The sequence below is a fragment of the Antechinus flavipes genome, chromosome 3 (assembly GCF_016432865.1).
Source record: "Antechinus flavipes isolate AdamAnt ecotype Samford, QLD, Australia chromosome 3, AdamAnt_v2, whole genome shotgun sequence".
In the NCBI taxonomy this organism is placed as follows: Eukaryota; Metazoa; Chordata; class Mammalia; order Dasyuromorphia; family Dasyuridae; genus Antechinus; species Antechinus flavipes.
Window position 1 is genome coordinate 193,621,974 of NC_067400.1, and position 21,105 is coordinate 193,643,078.

The 21,105-nt window shown below is 33.4% G+C and overlaps 1 protein-coding gene across 1 annotated transcript in view; it reads left to right on the forward strand.

Annotated features, from left to right (window-relative positions):
• Positions 1–21,105, forward strand: part of ZNF654 (zinc finger protein 654) — a 109,924-nt gene that overhangs the window by 32,459 nt on the left and 56,360 nt on the right. The window contains 1 exon segment of the mRNA XM_051984366.1: positions 14,605–14,750. Within this exon segment, the coding sequence (XP_051840326.1) occupies positions 14,605–14,750 (146 nt within the window).

A 21,105-nucleotide genomic window follows, 5' to 3' on the forward strand; every position in this document is an offset into this window, starting at 1 on the left:
TTCTTCATTTCTTTAGTGCGGTGAGTGCTGGCTGAGTTCTTCTTTTATCCTTCATCATGCCCCCTCACTCCCACTTACATACCGAGTTTTTATGTTGTCCTGCCTCAGCTCTCCTCTGCAGCACTGCTCTCAATGGCACCAGCAAGCAAATCACTGGGGAAGAACAGGATGACGCGCTCACTGCTGCAGCTCTGATTGGATGCAGCTCGGAGCGCGGCGTGTGTTTCACCCTGGGGGGGAGAGAGGGTACGGTACATACAGAGGGTACTGTAATGTAGCGTGTAGCTCAGGGGATCACCTTCACTACAGTAGCAATCTCAATAGGGCTTATTTTGGGGGGAGGGCTTATTTTAGAGGAATCTTAACACAGTAAGGGGAGGGCTTATTGTCGGGATAGGTCTTATTATTGGGGAAACACGATAAGGGTAACCCCCAAATCTAAACCTCATCAGTAATGCTTATTTCTGCTGTAAATTATGTCTGCTCTATTCCATTGATCTTCCTTTCTATTTCTTAGCCATTACCAGATAGTTTTGATAATTACTACCTTTTAATACAATTTTAAGATCTGGTGCTGCTGAACTTCTTCCTTTGTAATGTTCTTCTCTAAAATGTATTGTTCTCTGAGAGCATGTTTCTTAGGGGACTTCTAGAGGCAGCCTTTGTTTTAGGTCAGTGTAATGATCACCTCAAATGCAGCCAGGGATTAAAGTCCAAATCCTTTATTTTCTCCTTCAAAGTCTTGCCTCTTTTCCTGGGGCCTAGTTAGCTTTAATAGAGGCCTATCTCACGCCTTGGTTACAAGAGCTTAAGCTACTTTCTCTGGCTTGTGAATCTCCTGAAGTGCATTCTGGTTGAGGCTCCTTGCTTATTATATATGCTCTCTTAAAGGTGTGAATCTTGCGGAACTGTATTAAGTACTAAGTACATTAGTGAACTAGAGAACTGTTAAGTACCATGCTAAATTAGATAACTGACTTAGCACCTTGTAAGAATTCTAACATTTCTTTATTTTCATTTTGACAAAGTAATTTCTAAAAATTTCTTCCCTTTTTGTTTCCAGATGCAAATTTACCTTTTGTTTTTCTATTTTTTTCTCTTTAAATCAAATTAGTCTGTCTTCTTGTCTTATAAAATAAGTAATTTCTTATTTGTTGATTCTGTGTGGGACTGTGAACCCAAATGAAAATCAGAGACTTTCAAGATTAAAAAAAGTAAAAGCAAAAAAGGATTCATTACTATCTCTCAAGAAAGGGCAACTCCCAAAAGATAAGGTATCAGATTAAAGATTAAATAGAATCTGAACCCTCTTTTCCTCCCCCATTGTCTGGGGGAGTCCAGGCTTATACTTTAAAAAAAAGAATATTACTAACAAGCTCTTAATTCAAGTTTTCCTAGAGAACTGCTATACAAGCAGATATTCTTGGTTGAGAGAATGAGAGAATTTTGTTGCCTGAATTCCCAAAGCCATCATCACTTTTAAAAGTACTTAAATCCTAATTAAGAGCTGGTGGGAAACAGGAGGGGAAATATTCATCCAAGACAACAGAACACCTGCACCTTTTTTTTTTTTTTTTTAAACTTTTTTAGCTACAACTCAACTTATTATTTCAAAGTCTCAAGGCCATATTCTCATGAAAGGTCTTCGCTCAGTTTATCTCATAAATTCAATTTTTTTTTCCATTTTCAGCTTAATTTCTCTGATTTTCAAGATTTCTATTTTTTGGTTTGGTTAGGTTTTGGTTTGGTTAGGAATATTTTTTCTTTCTTTCTTTCTTTTTTTTTTTTTAAAGTTACATGCCCAGTTCATTGGTCTTTTTCTTACCCCTCATACTTGTTGATGAAATTATTTGGGGGAAAAACATAGATTCTTAATAAAGTATTTAACTGAACTCCAAAGTTGTTTCATTGCTGTTTTTTTTATATGGAGATTAGCTTTACTCTTACCAAAGACTTATTTGATGTATAATCTTATTTAATGAAAATTCTGAGTTTAATAGTATGGACATTTTAATCATTTGCATAATTTCAGATTGCTTGTCAGAATGGTTATATAAATCTGCATATCCACCAATAGCATTCTATTAAGTAATTTGTCTTCCCTCAATCCCTCTTACATTTGTTTTTGACGTCTTTGCCAATTTCCAATTTACTGGATATGACCAGGATTGTTTTAATTTGCATTTATGGGTGGAGAAGAGCAAAGAAGTAAGCATTTATATAGCACCTACTACCTTCAGTCACTGTTCTGAGAGCTTTAAAATTATTTCATTTGATCCTCACAAAACCCCCTTTTATATTTTATATTTGAGGCAACTGAGGCAGAAGTTAAGTGACTTGCTCAGTATCTAAGGCTGAATTTGAATTCTAGTCTTCTCTGGGTATAGTATTAATGATTTCACCTTCCAAAATCTATATGCACAATTCCCTGTCTTAGCCATACAAACAGACAGGTGGACGGGAAGGCTCCCTCTGAAATGTCTTAATTGATTAATCAATAAACTACAAAAATTATTCTGCTGAAAGCTTTTTCTGGCCTTTGGGACAAATTGTTCTTATTTAGCAAACTCTCTACATGCTTGGAGTAGACATTAGCAGTTTTATAGCCTGTCGGTTACCTTTAATCTGAGTAGGGAATGATGCTTTCTTTGCAGGTATGAGGAAAGGTAAGGTTCAGAACAGTTACTGTGGGAAGATGGATAGTGAATGAATTGGTTAGGGAAGAGTAGACATACTGCAGAGAGGACCCAGTTGATATTAATTAATATAAAGCTAAAGTAGATCTAGTTAGCTTGCTTTCATTCATTCTGAAGTATGTGTAAGTTAGGAAATCTAGGACTGGTATTTGGCAAGGTTTGATTGGCAAGGTGATAAGGACAAGAGGAGAGGATGGTATAGAGTTGGACTGCCTTACCAAGGGGTAAATTTAAGGAAAATATGAGTGTAGCTGGTTGAAGGGAGTGATAATCTATGAAAGGGCAAAGAGGGATAGAGAGAAAAGAAGTTGTGGTGGAGATGAAGAACAGGGAATCATAAAACAGGAAAAATGAAAAAAATGATAAAGGATTGTGATCAGATAAAGTATTTTTTTAAATAAGGATATCATTAAGGGTTGATTATTATGTGAAGCAGTTGTAAAGTAGACAAAGGTTTGGTGCTCAATGATGATTATTATGTGGAGCATTTGTAAAATAAACAAGTCTATTGTCTTGATTGAGGAACTTGGAAGATAGAACATTTAAGAATATTTATAAATGCATCATTATGCATTTGAAGTTCCCCAGTGTGAGAGCAGGAAAAGGGGAAATGTATTATGAGCCAGACTCATAGTAAGTACTCCTTAAAGAAGGAAAATAGCCTGGAGGGTCAATTAGCAACAGCCACCAATAATCTAAATTGATTTATGACTATATGAATATTTTCTTTAGCTAAAAGTGTCAGAAGCCACAGAATATTGTGTATACTAAACATTACAAAAACTGAAATAGGTTATATCTTAATACATAGAAATGACTGTTTAGTGATAGGTGATTTTTATATCAATTGTGTGAAGTGAGATCATCAACTTGTTAAAAAGATCAAAATCAGTACTAAATTAGAAGAAAAGATAACGTTCAGAAAAAAAATAGAAATTACAGTAGTCCCAACCTGACATATTAAGCTACTGACACTGAAAAATGGAAACTAGGACATAAAAGATCTTAATATTGTTTATCATTTCTTATGTCAAATTCAGAAGCCTAAAGCAATAACCTTAAAAACCAAAGAAACTTTTTCAACCATATGATTTCCTTGCCTAGTAGAATAAATTGGCATTTAAAGCAATACAAATTTAAAATGTTAGAGACATTTGCAAAATGCGTGAAAGGGAAATGAGAGAAGATTATAAACAATACCATCTTTTTAACAGTGAAAAACAGTGGGAAAAACAAGTTTACACAAAGTTTGATGTATAATCCAATTTAAGCCATGTTAGCCCAAGAGACTTTACAATTGGAATGAAGACAATAAATAGAAAAAAATAGAATTGTCACTTAATTTAGCAGTAAGTCATATACTTCTCACAGTTATAGATAGAAGATATATCCTTAATTACATAAAATTGAAAATTTTATACACAAACAAAATTGATGCACCTTGGATAGGAAAGGAGGAGTGGGAAAAAAATTCTTTGGATCAAATTTCTCTAATGGTTATCCCAAGATTTATTCAAGAAAACACACACACACACACACACACACACACACACACATATATACAAATCAAAACAACTTTTGAGATTTCCATTACTAAATTTAAAATTCCAGGAAAGTCCTTTCACATCAAAAAATTATCTCAGCTCTTTTTATAATAGCAAAGAATTGGAATTAAAGTAAATGCTCATTGATTTGGGAAAGGCTGAACAAATTGTGGTACTTGGATTGTAAGTATTATGCATAATATTTTTATTTTTCCTGTCTTTTAAAAAATACAATTTGATATATGGGACAAAGGAGAGACACTGAGAAATTATGGTGTTATTAAAAAAATAAAACTTATTTTCTTTAAAAAGAAAATCAGTAAGTAAGCAATTTAATACACTTGGCCACTCATTATAATCCTTTTTCTTACTATATGAATTCACATTAAAAATTGTTTCAAGTCATGTCAAAATGATACTTGGTGATAAGTCAGGATATTCAACAATTTCAAGCGAACTGTCCATCCTACAAATAGTTTGTAGGACTATAAAAAATTTCTTTTTGCAGGGAGATACTAATAAATTCATACTTTATACAAGGCATAGGGCTAAATATTGGTATACCAAAAAAGTAGGGGGGAAAAAACCTTCAATTCCTTCTCTCAAAGAACTTAGTCTTTTATTCTGACAAAAAAAGATATCAAATCGCTAGAAATTGGAGGTAGGAGCTGTTGGAATTTTTACAAACTGCTAACTCATTAGAGTTGATGTTTTGGGCCAGAACCTGAAACAAGATACTAAGTAGAACTAATTGATACAATGCTTGTGTTCACACCTTTACTCATTGGAATTCACAAATATGGGAGATTCAAAAAGTAAACTTTGTAATTTTGTGAATTCACACCTCCCTTGAAGCTCTTAGGGCCAGAGAGCACGCTGGGAGATATCCCACAATTCCTCTCTCTCATATATAAAGAAACAGACAGAGGCTTTCGGGGAGAATTTCAGCCAAATTACATGGAAAGGGGAGCGTCAAGTCAGAAGAAGCCATGAGTTGGAGTTGAGCTAGAGCCAGGAGAGAATTACATCGGAAGGCAAGAGAGACAGATTGATCTTTGTGCTAGCTGGAGGCTGAAGGGAGCAGAGGCAAAGGACAAAGCTGCAGGAGCTCTCAGAACCAGGCAGAGAGAGGCCTCTAAGCTAACCGGGCTATATTGGAGACAATAAAAGATCTGAACTTTTATCACCTGGCTGCATTTGGGGTAATTATTGATCTGAACTGCAACTAAGGCTGCCTCCAGAAAACCTCCCCTGAGAGACCTGCTCTTCACCCAGAGAGAACTATTATTTTAAAAGAAGAAAATCACCACATTTGGCGTCCCTGTTCGGGTGCCAAAATGTGGTGATCTTTTTCTTCTTTAAAATATAATATAAAAAATAGTTTTTGGGAAAAACCATGGGAGAGATTTAAAAAAAAAAAAAAAAACAGAAAAAGGAAGTGAACATAGTGTCTGTTGATTTACATTCAGTCTCCTTAGTTATTTTTCTATACGCAGATGGCATTTTCTGTCCAAAGTCTATTGGGATTACTTTGGATCACTGAACCACTGAGAAGAACAAAATCTTTCATGATTGATCATGGCACATTCTTGCTGTTATTGTGTACATTGTATTTCCTATTTTTTTTTGTGTACAATGTATTTCAGCATCAATTCATATAAATCTTTATAGGCCTTTTTAGTATCAGCTTAGCTTGTTTATCATTTTTTAATAGAACAATAATATTCTGTCATCTTCATATATCACAACTTGTTCACCCATTCCCCAATTGATGGGCATCTACTCATTTTCCAGTTCTTTGCTATCACAAAAAGAGGTGCTACAAACATTTTTGCATATGTGGGTCTTTTTCTTACCTTTATGATTTCCTTGAGATACAGACCTAGTAATGGTACTTCTGTGTCAAAGGATATGTACAGTTTTATAGCTCTTTGGACATAGCTCCAAATTGTACTCCAGAATGGTAGGACTATTTCACAATTCTACCAATTATTGTACTTTCCTTTTAATCTTGTTTTTATTGGTTTTGTTTGTGCAAAAGCACAATTTAATGTAATCAAAGTTGTCCATTTTGTCTTTCTTAAAATTCTATAATACTTCTTTGCACATAAATTCCTCCCTTCTCCAAAGATCTGATAAGTAAATTATCTCTTGTTCACCTAATTTGTTTATGGTATCAACCTTTATGCTCAAATCATGTACCCATTTTGATCTTATTTTGATCTTATTTTGATATGGGGTATGAGACGTAGGTCTATGTGTGAGTTTGTGACATAGTATTTTCTAGTTTTCCCAGCAATTTTTATCAGATAGTGAGTTCTTATTCCAGAAACTGGAGTTTTGAGGTTTATTAAATACTAGATTATGATGGATACTAGAATTGATGGATGCTTCTCATTGATGAATGTGTCATATATATCTAATCTATTCTATTGATTTACCACTCTTATTATATTAGCCAATATAATATGTTTTTCATGACTGTTGCTTTGTAATAGTTTTACGTCTGCTAGTGCTAGGCCACCATCCTTTGTGATTTTTTTTCCCATTAATTCCCTTGATATTTTTGACCTTTTACTCATCCAGATGAATTTTGTTGTTATTTTTTCTAGTTCCATAAAATAGTTTTTTGGTGGTTTGATTGATATGGCACTGAAAAAGTAGATCAATTTGGGCAGAATTGTCATTTTAATTATATTAATTGGGCCTACCCATGAACAATTGATGTTTTTTTAGTTGTTTAGATCTGACTTTATTTGTGTGAGAAGTATTTTGTGATTGTATCCATATAGTTCTTGAATTTGTCTGGCAGGAAGACCCCCAAGGTTTTTTGTTTGTTTGTTTGTTTTTTACTCTATAGTAATTTTAAATGAATGTCTCTATCTTTTGCTGATGGACTTTATTAGTAATATATAGAAATGCTGATGATTTGTGTGGGTTTATTTTATATCTTGCAACTTTGTTAAAGCTGTGAATTGTTTCCAGTTGCTTTTTGGATGATTTTCTAGGATTCTCCAGATAGGTCATATATCATCTACAATCTTCAAAGAGTGGTAGTTTTATTTCTTCATTGCCTATTCTAATTCCTTTGATTTCACCTTTGAACTTATTGGGACTGTGTCCAACTTTTCTACATTACAAATAATGCTTGCTATTGATTTTAGATGGATAATGCTTATTATTTTAAGGAAAACTCCCTTTATTCCTGTGCTCTCTAGTGTTTTTAATAGAAATGGATGCTGTATTTTGTCAAAAGTTTTTTCTGCATCTATTGAAATTATATCATGATTTCTGTTGGTTTTGTTATTGATATGGTTGGTGATGGTAATAGTGTTCCTTATATTGAGCCAGCCTTGCATTCCTGGTATAAATTCCACTTGGTTGTAGTGTGTCATGCTGTTTATAAGTTGCTGCTATTTTTTCTTTGCTAATGTTTTATTTTAAATTTTTGCATCAATATTCATTAGGGAGATTGGTCTGTAATTTTCTTTCTGTGTTTTGACTCTTCCTGGTTTAGGTATCATTGCCATATTTCTGTCATAGAAGGAATTTGGCAGTACCTTTACCTATTTCTCCAAATAGTTTTACATAGTCTTAGAATTGATTTTTTTTTAAATAACTTTTTATTGATAGAACCCATGCCAGGGTAATTTTTTACAGCATTATCCCTTGCATTCACTTCTGTTCTGATTTTTCCCCTCCCTCCCTCCACCCCCCTCCCCCAGATGGCAAGCAGTCCTTTACATGTTGAATAGGTTACAGTATAACCTAGATATAATATATGTGTGCAGAACCGAACAGTTTTCTTGTTGCACAGGGAGAATTGAATTCAGAAGGTATAAATAACCCGGGAAGAAAAACAAAAATGCAAGCAGTTTATATTCATTTCCCAGTGTTCTTTCTTTGGGTTGTAGCTGCTTCTGTCCATCCTTGATCAATTGAAACTGAATTAGCTCTCTTTATCGAAGAGATCCACTTCCATCAGAATACATCCTCAAACAGTATCGTTGTTGAGGTGATCAACATCAGTGCCAACCCCTTCACCACTTGGACCTCTAGCAGGCTCACCAGTGATTGCTGCTGCCAACCCCTTGGGGATGCCAGTTCCAGCTACCGCAGGCGCTCAGCAGTAATGACAGCCTCGGTCTCCTGATGCCTGAGCAGAGCCGGGCGGGGGAGGGGGTTCCACTCTTCATCTCTCCCCTTGAAGCAGTTGTGCCTGGCAGGGGAGGGTATGGAACACTTCGGAGACGCCGTGTCTGAACAGTTGCTTGTGGATTTATAGTAGTTCAGTCATTATTAAAAAAATTATTATAGGCTGATTTTTTTTCTTTTTTTCTTTTTCTTTTTTATTTTTTACTCGAACTTTTCGTAACTCAGGGGATTCCCTGACAAATTACCTGTAGATAGAATATTTCACGGACGATTCCCCCCCTTATCCCCCCAACCCAACCCCGATCCCAACTCTTCATCTCAAGAACAATGATGAACCTACCCTTTTCCTGGCTCCTGGTTCTGCTCGTTTCACTTAGCATCAGTTCATGTGAGTCTCGCCAGTCCTCTCTGTATTCATTCTGCTGGTCATTCCTTACAGAACAATAATATTCCATAACGTTCATATACCACAATTTACTCAACCATTCTCCAATTGATGGGCATCCATTCATTTTCCAGCTTCTAGCCACTACAAACAGGGCTGCCACAAACATTTTGGCACATACAGGTCCCTTTCCTTTCTTTAGTATCTCTTTGGGGTATAACCCAGTAGAAACACTGCTGGATCAAAGTTATCAGTTTGATAACTTTTTGAGCATAGTTTCAAATTGCTCTCCAGAATGGCTAGATGTGTTCACAAGAATTGATTGTTCTTTAAATGTTTGGTAGAATTCACTTGTGAATCCATCTGGCCCTGGAGATTTTTTTTATGGAGTTCATTTTCTTTTTCTTTAATTTCTTTTTCTAAAATGGGACTATTTAAGTAATTTGTTTCCTCTTCTGTTAAAATGGGCGATTTATATTTTTGTAAATATTCATCCATTTTGGTTAGATTGTTAAACTTGCTGTCATACAATTGGGCAAAATAGCACCTAATTATTGCTTCAATTTCTTTGTCATTGGTGCTAAGTTCATCCTTTTCATTTTTGATGCTGGTGATTTTTTTTCTTTCTTTTTTCTAATCTTTTTTAAATCTAATTTTTTCTATCAATTTACTCAGATCTCTCTGGGTAGTAGTTTGAACTGAACTCATTTCTGTTTAATGAAATGCTTACAATTAACTGCTTTTTAAAGGAACCAGTTTTTACTTTAAAAGAAAAGAAAAAAGAAACAATCAGTGTAGTAAAAATATCAATTAAAAATTGCTAGTGTGACATTAATTTTATTATGTTACTTCTTGAATACTAAGATTTGGGAATTTTATGCCATTTTCTTAGTTATTTATTGATTACAATTATCATAAAATTTAATTTAAAAATTTCAATTCTGTAGGATACATCAAATTGATTAAGAATGAGTGTACTTCATACCTTTCACATTGGCTAAGATGGAGAAAATGATACATGTTGGAAGGGACATGGGAAAATTGGGAAACTAATGCATTATTGGTGGAGTTGTGAACTGATCTAACCATTCTGAAGAGCAATTTGAAACTATGCCCAAAGGGCTATCAAGCTGTGCATATTCTTTGACCCAGCAGTGCCATTACTGGATCTGTATTCCACGGAAATCATAAAGGAGAGGAAAGGAGGACCCATGTACAAAATTGTTTGTAGCAGCCCTTTTTGTAGTAGCAAGGATCAGGAAATTGATAGGATGCCTCTCAGGAAATGACTGAATAAGTTATGTATTTGAATGCAATGGAATTTTATTGTTCTATAAGAAATGATCAGAAGGCTGATTTCAGAAAAGTCTGGAAAGACTTAATAAATTGATTATAAGTGAAGTGAGTAAAACCAAGAGAACATTGTACACAATAACAAGATTATGTGTGTTCAGAAGTTGGCTCTTTTCAGCTATAAGGTGATTCAAAGCAGTTCCAACAGACTTGTGTTAGAAAGTGTCATCCATATCCAGAGAGAGACTTATGGGACTGAATGTAGATCAAAACATAGTATTTTCACCTTGTTGTTTTTGTTATTCTTTGCTTGTTTTGTTTTTTGTTTTTTTCCTTTCTCAAGGTTTTTTTTCCCCCTTTTGATCTTTTTTTTTTTTCCTTAGCATGATGAATATAAAATACGGTTAGAAGAATTACATGTGCTTAACCTGTATCAATTTGTTGCTTTCTTGAGAAGGGGGAAGAAGAGGGAAAAAAATTTGGGACACAAGGTTTTGCAAAGATGAATGTTAAAAACTATCTTTGCATATATAAATAAAATACCATTAAAATTTTTAAAAATAAAAAATACATACATATATATGTATAAAGAAAGTTGTGTAAACTCAGTGTATTATGTTGAACCTTAGAACTTACAAGATATTTTAAGAGTTTGCATATTTAAGCTTCAGAAACTTAAAAGTGAACTTTTAGGATATCCTGACACTTTGTATATAACTTTCATATGTCTATATTGTGACATTGAAGTTTCAAGATAACTTAATTTAATACTAATCTAATTTAAAACTCATTCCTTTTTTATGTATACTGAAAGAACTTCCTCAAGTTACATTTTAAATTCAGTAATGACATTTAAGTTTGGACTATATTGCTTATACTGCTACATTTATAATGTCATATTTGGCAGATGTATTTTTACTGTTTTGAGGATAGGGGTAGATACATAGTTTTGTTTTTCTGAAGGAAATGTATGGCTTTTCAGAAAAAAAACACAAATCAAAAACCAACTAAACAAAAATAACAAATTGACCTTATGATGATAATTTAGAAATGTAATAGTGGCATTGGACCAGGTATTAGTTGGGGACAGTGAAGTTATATCTGTTTTCTAATAAGATCCAGCAGTTGATTATCTTGATCGGTTGCACTTAGAAATACATTTTATTATTGTGTTTTTGACCCAGGAAATAATACTAGACCTTGCCTGATGCTTAAATATTCAGGTGTTTATTTTTTCCAAAGGTTTTTCACTTGTCTGTTTTGTTTTCCTTCTGAACTCCTAATAGAAACCAGAAATCTGAGAGATCTGATGTTGTATTAAAAAAAAAAAATGCAGCAGGTAGTGGGTGAGAGTGATGCACAATTATAGTTATGCCATTTTTGGAAATTGGTTCATAAACTGGGAACCATGAACATAAAGAGAAAGAGAGGGATGTAGGCATAAATTGAAGCAAGGAAATCTTTACCTTTTTTTTTCTCCAGCACTCAATTCCCCACACTTACCTTCATATTTACCATAAAAAGATGAACAGAAGTTACTAGTGCTGTTTCTGTTATTTTACACAGTTAGTTGTGCCCCCAAACCCCAAGTCTCTTGTTTATACATCTCTGTAGATGAATTCTGGATATATGGCATCTCTCTCTTGATAATAAAATTGCTTAATTTATTTAGGACTTAATTCATGGTAAGAGAAACAGACTTGTAATTTTGTAAATTTCAGTCTCTGTAAATGGTCATAGCTGTCTTGTCCTTATAGATAGGCTTGATCCAATTTATTACTGATAGGTTTGATAACTTTTAAGTAAAAGATAATACTAAATAATACCTCAAATTATGTCTATTATGCATTTTAGATTCATTTTCTTTGGTTATGATTTCACAAGTAAGATCTTTGTTCACTTACTCTCTAATTAAATTTAAATTTAAAGCTATTTCTCAGATTGGTTTTGTGACACCCAGCATTCATTTATTTGACTAATCGTTCACATTTTGGCCTTAAATGCACTGTTTCCCTCATGTAGGAAAACATGTGGCTAAGTTCACATTTGCAATAATTAATCTGTTTTTAAAAAATTAAATGTATAATTTCAGCAGTATATTAGGGAACAATTTATACTTTGAGTTATCTGAGTAAGGTTAAGTGACTTGTCCATCATCACATAGTTAATATGTATAAGGGGCTTTAATTGAACCAAGGATTTGTACTCTGCAGACTCATTTCTGTCTATACTATCACATTATCTCCCTATATATCTATATCTCTATATATCTTATCTGTCTATATAAATCTCAAAGCTCTTAGCCTCCTAGTTTCTATTATAAAGCTATGTGGTAGCAAGAACATTCAATTTGACAGAAATATGTGTTGGTATCCTAGCTGTGTTACTTAATATTTGCCCAATTTAGGCATATCACCTAACTTTTCATGACCTCAGCTTTGTCATCTGTTAAATGACATTTGTACCATATCAGATAAAAGGAAATTTAATGGAGATGTTACTTTAAATTAGATTTTTTGAAAACTTAGCTACACAAGTTCAGGCTTAAGGTTGTTTTGCCAGATCATTTATATGAAGAGGTAAAGGGACTAAAGGTACTAAAAGCTCACTGTGAGTTATCAGTATGACTCAACCAAAAAAAGCTAATATGATCTTAAGGTGCCTAAAGAGTGTAACGTGTCAGAGAATCCAAGAAATTAGGAAGTTAAGCATTCTGCCCTGGTCAGATCATGTCTACAGTGCATTATTCAATGCTTGCAAATCTATCTTTATGTATTCTCCTTAAGTCCAGTGACTTTATTTGAAAAACTATTGTAGAAGATTATTATTATTATTATTATTAATTTTTTACTGGTTCACCTTAGAAGACTAGATGAATAGGTAGAAGTTGCAGAGAGGGTAATTTTAGCTTAATGTAAGGAAAAATTAATTTGGAACTATTTAAAAGTAAAAATAAACTGCTTTTCCCTTGAAGTAAAAAAATGAGTGATCACTTATTATAATGGGTTGAAACTGAGCAGTTGCACTGAGGTCCCAGCACTTAAGACTAATTACCAATTGGACAATACTCTATTAGCATTTGCTTGGAAAATGGCCCACCCCACCATTGGGTGCTGGCTTGATCTGTTGGACTATCTATAGAGAGATTTTGGGAGGAGGAAAAAAAAGGGTAGAGTGAGAAAGCCAGAGTGATTCCTGGCCGCATTCGTGTAGCAATTTCTCTCACTTCATATTGCCATTTCGTTCAAGTCCACAAAGATCAAGGACTTTTGTTGATTCTGACTCTGGTTGATTCTAAAGTATTCAGGGTGCTAACACGGTCATCACATTTATTTTTCTACAAGTTTTTATTGCACTGGATGACATCTGAGAGTACCTGTGGCAATTAAAGTAAAAATAAAATTAAAATTAAAAGATATAATATATCTTTGTGTTTCAAACCCCATTGGTTAAACTCATAAACCCCTTCTCAGAACAAAATTTTTAAATGCATAAAACAAAATATATAGGATTACAAAAGAAAATGGTTATGTAGAAATACCATTATTAAAATATTATTAAACTTTTAATTAAAACATTCACAGATCCTACAAAGAACCTCTGAACTAGTTAAGTCTTGGCATCTATTTTAATTGCCTTTTGTACAGTTTAGCAATAGGAAAAGTGTCTATTAAAACTGAGGACTAATAGCAGCCCTTTTTGCATTAGCAATGTGGATACCCATCAATTAGGGAATAGCTGAATAAATTATGGGATACGAGTATAATGGAATATAAATGTTCTTTAAGAAATTAGGAGCATGCTGGAAAGATTTTTATGAACTGATACTGAATAAAGAGAGCAGAACTAAAAGAACATTGCACATAATAACAAGATTATGTGATGATCAACTTTGATGGTTTTGGCTCTTCTCAATAATGCGGTGATTCAAGGTAATTCCAATGGACTTGGGGATGGAAAGGGCTATTTGCATCCAGAAAGAGAACTATGGAGAATGTGTCATAGTATTTTCGAGTCATAGTATTTTCACTTTTTGTTCTTAATTTCTTATGTACCTCCCTCCCCAATTTGGTCTGATTTTTCTTGTACATCACCACAAATATGGAAATAAGTTTTAAAAATTGTACATTGAGGAAGGAGTAGATATGGGAAAGAGGGAGAAAAAGTTAGAACACAAAATCCTTACAAAAGTGAATGTTGAAAACTATCTTTACATGTATTTGGAAAATAAAATATTATTGGAATAACATTCCAAAAGGCAAAAGATACATGTGTGTGTGTGTGTGTGCGCGCGCTTGCGCGGCGCGCTCGTGTATGTTTATAAATGAAAATAAGTTACTCTAAAAATAATTGATGGTTAAGCATGATCTAGGAGTGAGATAGGCACTCTACATGTCTTTTCTCATTTGATTAAAGGTAATTAGAAAATAACTTTATATTTTTGCATGACAACAGTTTCTTGAGAAATTATCACTCTTGACTTCATATATTAAAATCTAACGATCTTTTTTGTATTACTTTCCCATTGTAGGTGGTTGAAGATTATGCTGGAAGATGGCAGGTTCCTTTGCCACAGCTTCAGGTTCTTCAGACAGCACTTTGTTGTTTCACAACAGCCAGTGTATCATTCCCAACTGAATGTGAGCACGTACAATATGTTTTGAGTAGCCTAGCTTTGTAAGTATTATTTTCTTTCCTTATTAAAATGATGTCTTTGTCATTTGTATTATGCATAGATTTGTTTCCAGCCTGCTAAAAATATAAAGGGTTGGGTTGTTTTTTTTTTTTTTTTTTCATTTTTTAGAGTTCTTATTTTATTTAAAAATTTGTTATAATTTTGCCTATAGTATTTTTCCATCTTTCTATTTTACTGCAACTAAAATTATTTTTCCAGGGGTTGAGAGAAAAGAACACTGTATTTTGAGTCAGTCATATGTTAAAATTGTGCTTCAGGTATTAGCTATGTGGCTGAACAATAACAAATCTTTCTCAGTAATAGTATCTTCATCTCTGAAATTCATTCATCTGGGTAAACAAATGAGATATAGCACAAAGCATTTTGAAAACCTTAAAGCAGTAGTCGTTATTGTTATTTTAATTGTTTGTTATTTTCTCCCAATTAAAGAAGTTACTGGATAATTATAATTGTACTATGATGCCTTGGAATTTAATAAGCTAGTGTATCATAGTTATTAAAATAATCTTTTAAGGAACATAATACTAGGCCAGAACCCTCTGGACTTTCATTTTATCCATGGCTTTCCTGAGATTTCAGTTAATTAATGAATAAACATTTGTTAAGTATCTATTACATGCTAGGTGCTTGGGGTACAAAGAATGAGATAGTTTCTTCTCTTAAGGAATTTGAAGAAGCTTAAACACAGATATAAGCATAAATTAAATAAATGTCAGTAGAATAAATACACAAACTCCTCTGATACTAGGTTTGCAATCCTGGGCAAATTATTTAACTCTGCCTCCAAATTAAAAAATGAGCAAAAGCCAATCCACTGAAATTTATTAAATAGGTGAGTTATGTTGTCAAGATCTTAATCTAAAGATTATTATTACTTTTGCAGCTATGTAGTAAGAATGGGAAAAGATTTGAGATATAGTGATCTATTAGGAGGTGTTACAAAATCTAAGCAAGAGGTAATGAGACTCTGAACTATGGTTGTGGTTGTGTGAATAAAGAGAATGGATGAGATAAATATGTTGTGAAACTAAAAATGTTTAAATTTTAATAATTGATTAGATATGGAGAATGAGGCAGAGTGAGGGATAGACATTAATGGTCATCTGAGACTAGAAAAATGGTGATACTTTGGACAGAAATAGGGAAGCATGAAAGAAAGTTAGGTTTTGGAGAGAAAAATGATGAATTCTTTTATGGACAAATTAAGTTTTAGATATGTTCAAGACATCTATTTTGGAATATCCAGTAGTTGGGGATCTAGAACTGAAGGATAGAGGAGACACTAGATCTATTAAGTATAGATTAACTCATCTGAATAAGATGACAAATTACCCCATGGTGTTTGATGAAGACACCAAGGATAAAAGGTATAGAGAAGAAGGAAAGCTCCCCCAAGACTTGTAAAACTTCCACATATAGATGGTGTAATATAATGGTAAACTAGCAAAGAAGGTTAAGGAACAAGTAGATAGAAAGAGAATCAGGATAGAACAATGTCATGAAAATTCAGGGAGGAGATGGTATCTAGAAGGAGAGACTTGTCGGTAGTGTCAAATGTAGTGGTATGAGGAGTGAGAAAAGATCATCTGAACAAGAGATCATTGAAACCTTTAGAAAGAGCAGTTTGATTTGAGGAATGAAATCAAATTACAGAAGGTTGAGGAGTAAAGAAAGGAAGTTTGGTGGCAGTTGGAGTGTGGTAAAGTGGAAAAGCAGTAAAGAGGAAGTTGGAGTGTAACTATTTCAATTAATTTGGCTGAGGAAAGACCTAGAACTATCTGTGAAAGGGGAAGAAGTTTGGGCATTTTTAAAGATGATATAGCAGGAATTAACCCATAGGAGCAAGTTGAAGTTTAGAGGAGAATAATTGAGGGATCAATCTGATGAAAAATATTAGAGGAAATGAGACCAAGGGCATATGTAGAAGTTAGCTTTGGCAAGAAAAAAGGAACAACTACATCAAAGATAAGGGAAAGGAGAGAGTGGAGATTGCTAAAGATTTTGAAATGGAGAGAGAAAATAAGGAAATTTATGATGAATGACTTCAGTTTTTTCTGTGAAATGAAAGGTAAAATGAAAATATGGAGAAGAGTAAGGGGAGGAAGAATATGATAGGGAATCAATTAGAGAGAAATGAAAGAATTGTAATGATGGTCCATTTAAATAGTTGGATAACATTGAGGGGATGTAGGAAAATTAGAACACTAATGCATTGTTGGTGAAGTTGTGAACTGATCCAACTATCCTGGAGAGTAATTTGGAACTATGCCCAAAGGGCAATAAAACTGCATATCCTTTGGTCCAGCAGTGCCACTATTGGATCTGTATCCCCAAGAAATCATAAAAAAGGGGAAAGGACTGGCATGTGCAAAAAATGTTTGAGTAGCTCTCTTTTGGGGTAGCAAAGAATTGGAAAAGGAGTAGTTGCCTATCGATTAGGGAATGACTGAATAAGTTATGGTATATGAAAGTAATGGGATATTATTGTCCTATAAAAAAGGAATAGGCTGATTTTATTTTCTAATATAATTTATTTATTTAATCTTTTCCCCAGTTACAGTTAAAACAAATTTTTTACATTAAAAAAAAAAGTTTGAGTTCCAGATTTTCTCCTTTAACCCCACCCCTAACCCCCATTAAGAAATCACATGTGAAACTATGCATAACATTTCCATAAAAGACATGTTCTGAGAGAAAACATTCCCACCCTAAAAAACAAAAACTTCAAGAAAAATAAAGTTTAAAAAAAGAAAGAGTATCATTCAATCTGTATTCAGACTTTAGTTTCTTCTCTGGATATGGATAGGATTTTTCACCTTAAGTTCTTCAGAAAACTTGTAACTCTTTGTACTGCTGAGAATAGCAAAGCCTTGTACTGCTAGTCATCCCAGAATATACAGTACATTTTATATACAGTACATTTTACTTTGCTTGAGTAAAGCAGATTTTCCAGGGTTTTTTTTTTTCCTCCCTGGCCCATTGCTTTCCATAGAACATTATTTTCCATGACAATCATACACCACAATTTATTTGGGCATTCCTTCAATTTCCAATTCTTTGCCCTGAGACGAGAGCTACTACAAACATTTGTTTTTATATGAATCCTTTTCTCTCTTTCCCATACTCTCTTTTAAAAAAATCTCTCTTGGTATTCATGCCTAATATTAGTATTGTTATGTCAAAGGATATGCATGAATTTATAACCCTTTGGGCATAGTTGATATCTTTTGATCATTTATCAATTGGAGCATGGCTCTTATTTTTTATAAATTGGAGAAATAAGATCTTATTAAAGAAACTTGCTTCAACATTTAATTACTATTGCTATTTGAATTTCCTCTCATTTATTCTTTTCTCTTTCACTCCTTTCACTCTCCCCATCTTCAAAAGTATGCTCTCTTTTTAATCACCCTCATCCCTTCATATTTTCCTGCATGATGAGATAGATTTCTATATCCATATTAAGAATGTCTGTTATTTTATAACTCTTTGAGCCAATTCTGATGAAAATAAGGTTAGTTCATTCCTTCCCCCTCCTTCCTTATACTGTAAAAGGTTTTTCTTCCTTTTAAGTCCCTTATATCACTTTCCTGATTACCTCCTTATGATTCTTCTGAGTCATGTATTTGAAAATTAAACTTTCCATTCAACTCTGGTTTTTTCATCATGAATGTTTGAAAATCCTGTTTCATTGAATATCCGCCTTTTCCCCTGCAGGATTATACTCAGTTTTGCTTCTGGAATATTATATTTCACATCTGCTAGTTCTTTCATGTAGAAGCTGCTAAATCTTGTGTTATCCTGACTGTAGCTCCATTCTTGAATTGTTTCTTTTTGGATGCTTGCAATATTTTTTCCTGTGCCTGGGAATTTTGGAGTTTGGTTATAATATTCCTGGGAGTTTTTATTTTGTGATCTCTTAGGAAGAAATTAGTGGATTATTTTAGTTTCTCTTTTACACTTTGGTTCTAAAATGTCAGGACAATTTTCCTTCATAATTTCTTGAATGATATGAAGTCCAGACTCTATTTTTGATCATGACTATCAAGTAGGACAATAAATTCTATTTAATTTTATTTTTTTTATTTATTTGTTATTTGTTATTTTTTTTTTTTTGCTGAGGCAATTTGGGGTTAAGTGACTTGCCTAGGATCACACAGCTAGGAAATGTTAAGTGTTTGAGTTCAGATTTGAACTTAAGTCCTCCTGACTTCAGGGCTGGTGTTCTATCCATTGTACCACCTAGTTGCCCCAGGACAATAATTTTTAATTTATCTGTCCTGGATCTGTTTACCAAGTCAGTTGTTTTTCCAAAGAGATATTTCACTTTTTTTTTTTTTGGTTTTACTTTATAGTATTTTGATTTTTCATAAAGTCATTACCTTCCATTTGCTCAATTCTAATTTTTTTTTTTTTTTTTGGCTGAGGCAATTGGGGTTAAGTGACTTGTCCAGGGTCACGCAGCCAGGACATGTTAAGTGTCTGAGGAGCAGATTTCAACTCGGGTCCCTCTGACTTCAGGGCTGGTACTCTATCCACTATACCAACTAGCTGTCCCTCATTTCTAATTTTTAAGGAATTATTTTCCTCAGTGAGCAGTGTTATCTCTTTTTCAGTTGACCAATTTTGCTTTTTAAGGCATTCTTCTCTTCCTTAGTTTTTTTGTATTTCCTTTTGCACCACTCTCAATTCTTTTCCTAATTTTTCCTCTATCTCTCTTACTTGATTTTCAAAATCCCTTTTGAGTTCTTCCATGGCCTGAGCCCAGTTCTTATTTTTCTTGGAGGCTTTGGATAGAGGAGCTTTTACTTTGCTATTATCTTCTGGCTGTGTGTTTTGATCTTCCTTGTCACCATAGTATTTTGTTGCCAGAAACTTTTTTTTGTTGTCTGCTCATTTTCCTAGCCTATTACTTTTGGCTTTTAACTCTTTGTTAAAGTAAGACTTTGTTTCCAGGGTAGAAAGTGCACTGTCCCAAGTTTCAGGTTTTGTGCAGTGGCCAATCTGATTTTAGAAAGACCTGGATTTATATGAATTGATGCTGAGTGAAATAAGCAGAACCAGGATAACATTGTACATAGCAACAGCAAGTTTGTGCAGTGATCAACTCTGATAGACTTGATTTTTCTCAGTATTTCATAATGTTCTCTAGTTCTTCTTTGGCCACAAATTCTTCTCTTCTCCACAAGATCTGATAGTTAAACTCTTACTCTCCTACATTGCTTATGATATCACCCTTTACACCCAAGTCATATATCTATTTAACCTTATTTTGATATGGAGTGTGAGATGTAGATCTATGCTGAATTTCTGACATAGTATTTTCCAGTTTTCTCAGTGAGTTCTTAAACCAGAAGCTGGAGTTTTGAGGTTTTTCAAATATTAGATTACTGTAGTCATTATTATGCATGTATATCTAATCTATTCCACTGATCCACCCATTCATTTCTTAGCCAGTATCATAGGTTTTTCATGATTGCTGCTTTATAATATAGTTTTAAATCTGGTACTGTTAAGCTACCTTCCTTTGTATTCTTTTTTCAATATTTTCCTTGATATTTTTCATCTTTTGTTCTTCAAGATGAATTTTGCTGTTATTTTTTCTAGCTGTATAAAATAATTTTTTTGGCAGTTTGGTATGGCACTGAACACATACACCAATTTAAGTAGAATTGTCATTTTTATTATATTAGCTCACCCTATTTGTGGGCAATTGATATTTTTCTAGTTGTTTAGATCTGATTTTGTGTGAAAAATGTTTTGTAATTGTGTTCATATAGTTAAGAACTATATGCCTTGGCAGATAGGTATGCAAATATTTTATTTTGTCTATAGTTACTTTTAATGGAATTTCTCCATCTCTTGATGCTGAGCTTTATTAGTAATATATAGAAATGCTAATGATTTGTGTGGGTTTATTTTATATTCTACAACTTTGTTAAGGCTGTGAATTGTCTCAGGTAGGTTTTTGGATGATTCTCTAGGATTCTCTAAGTATACCATCATATCATCTGCAAAGAGTGAGAGTTTTATCTCCTCATTTTTTCATTGTAGTTCCTTTATTTCTTTTTCTTTTCTTATTACTAAAGCCAACATTTCTAGTACAATATTAAATAATAGTGGTGATAATGGGGCACCCTTGTTTCACCCCTAATGTTATTGGGAATGCATCTAGTTTATCCCCATTACAAATAAAACTTGCTAATGGTTTTAGATAGATGCTGCTTATCATTTTAAGGAAAACTCCCTTTATTCCTATATTGTATAATGTTTATAATAGAAATGAGTTCTTTGTTTTGTCAAGCTTTTTTTTGCATCTTTTGAGATTATCATATG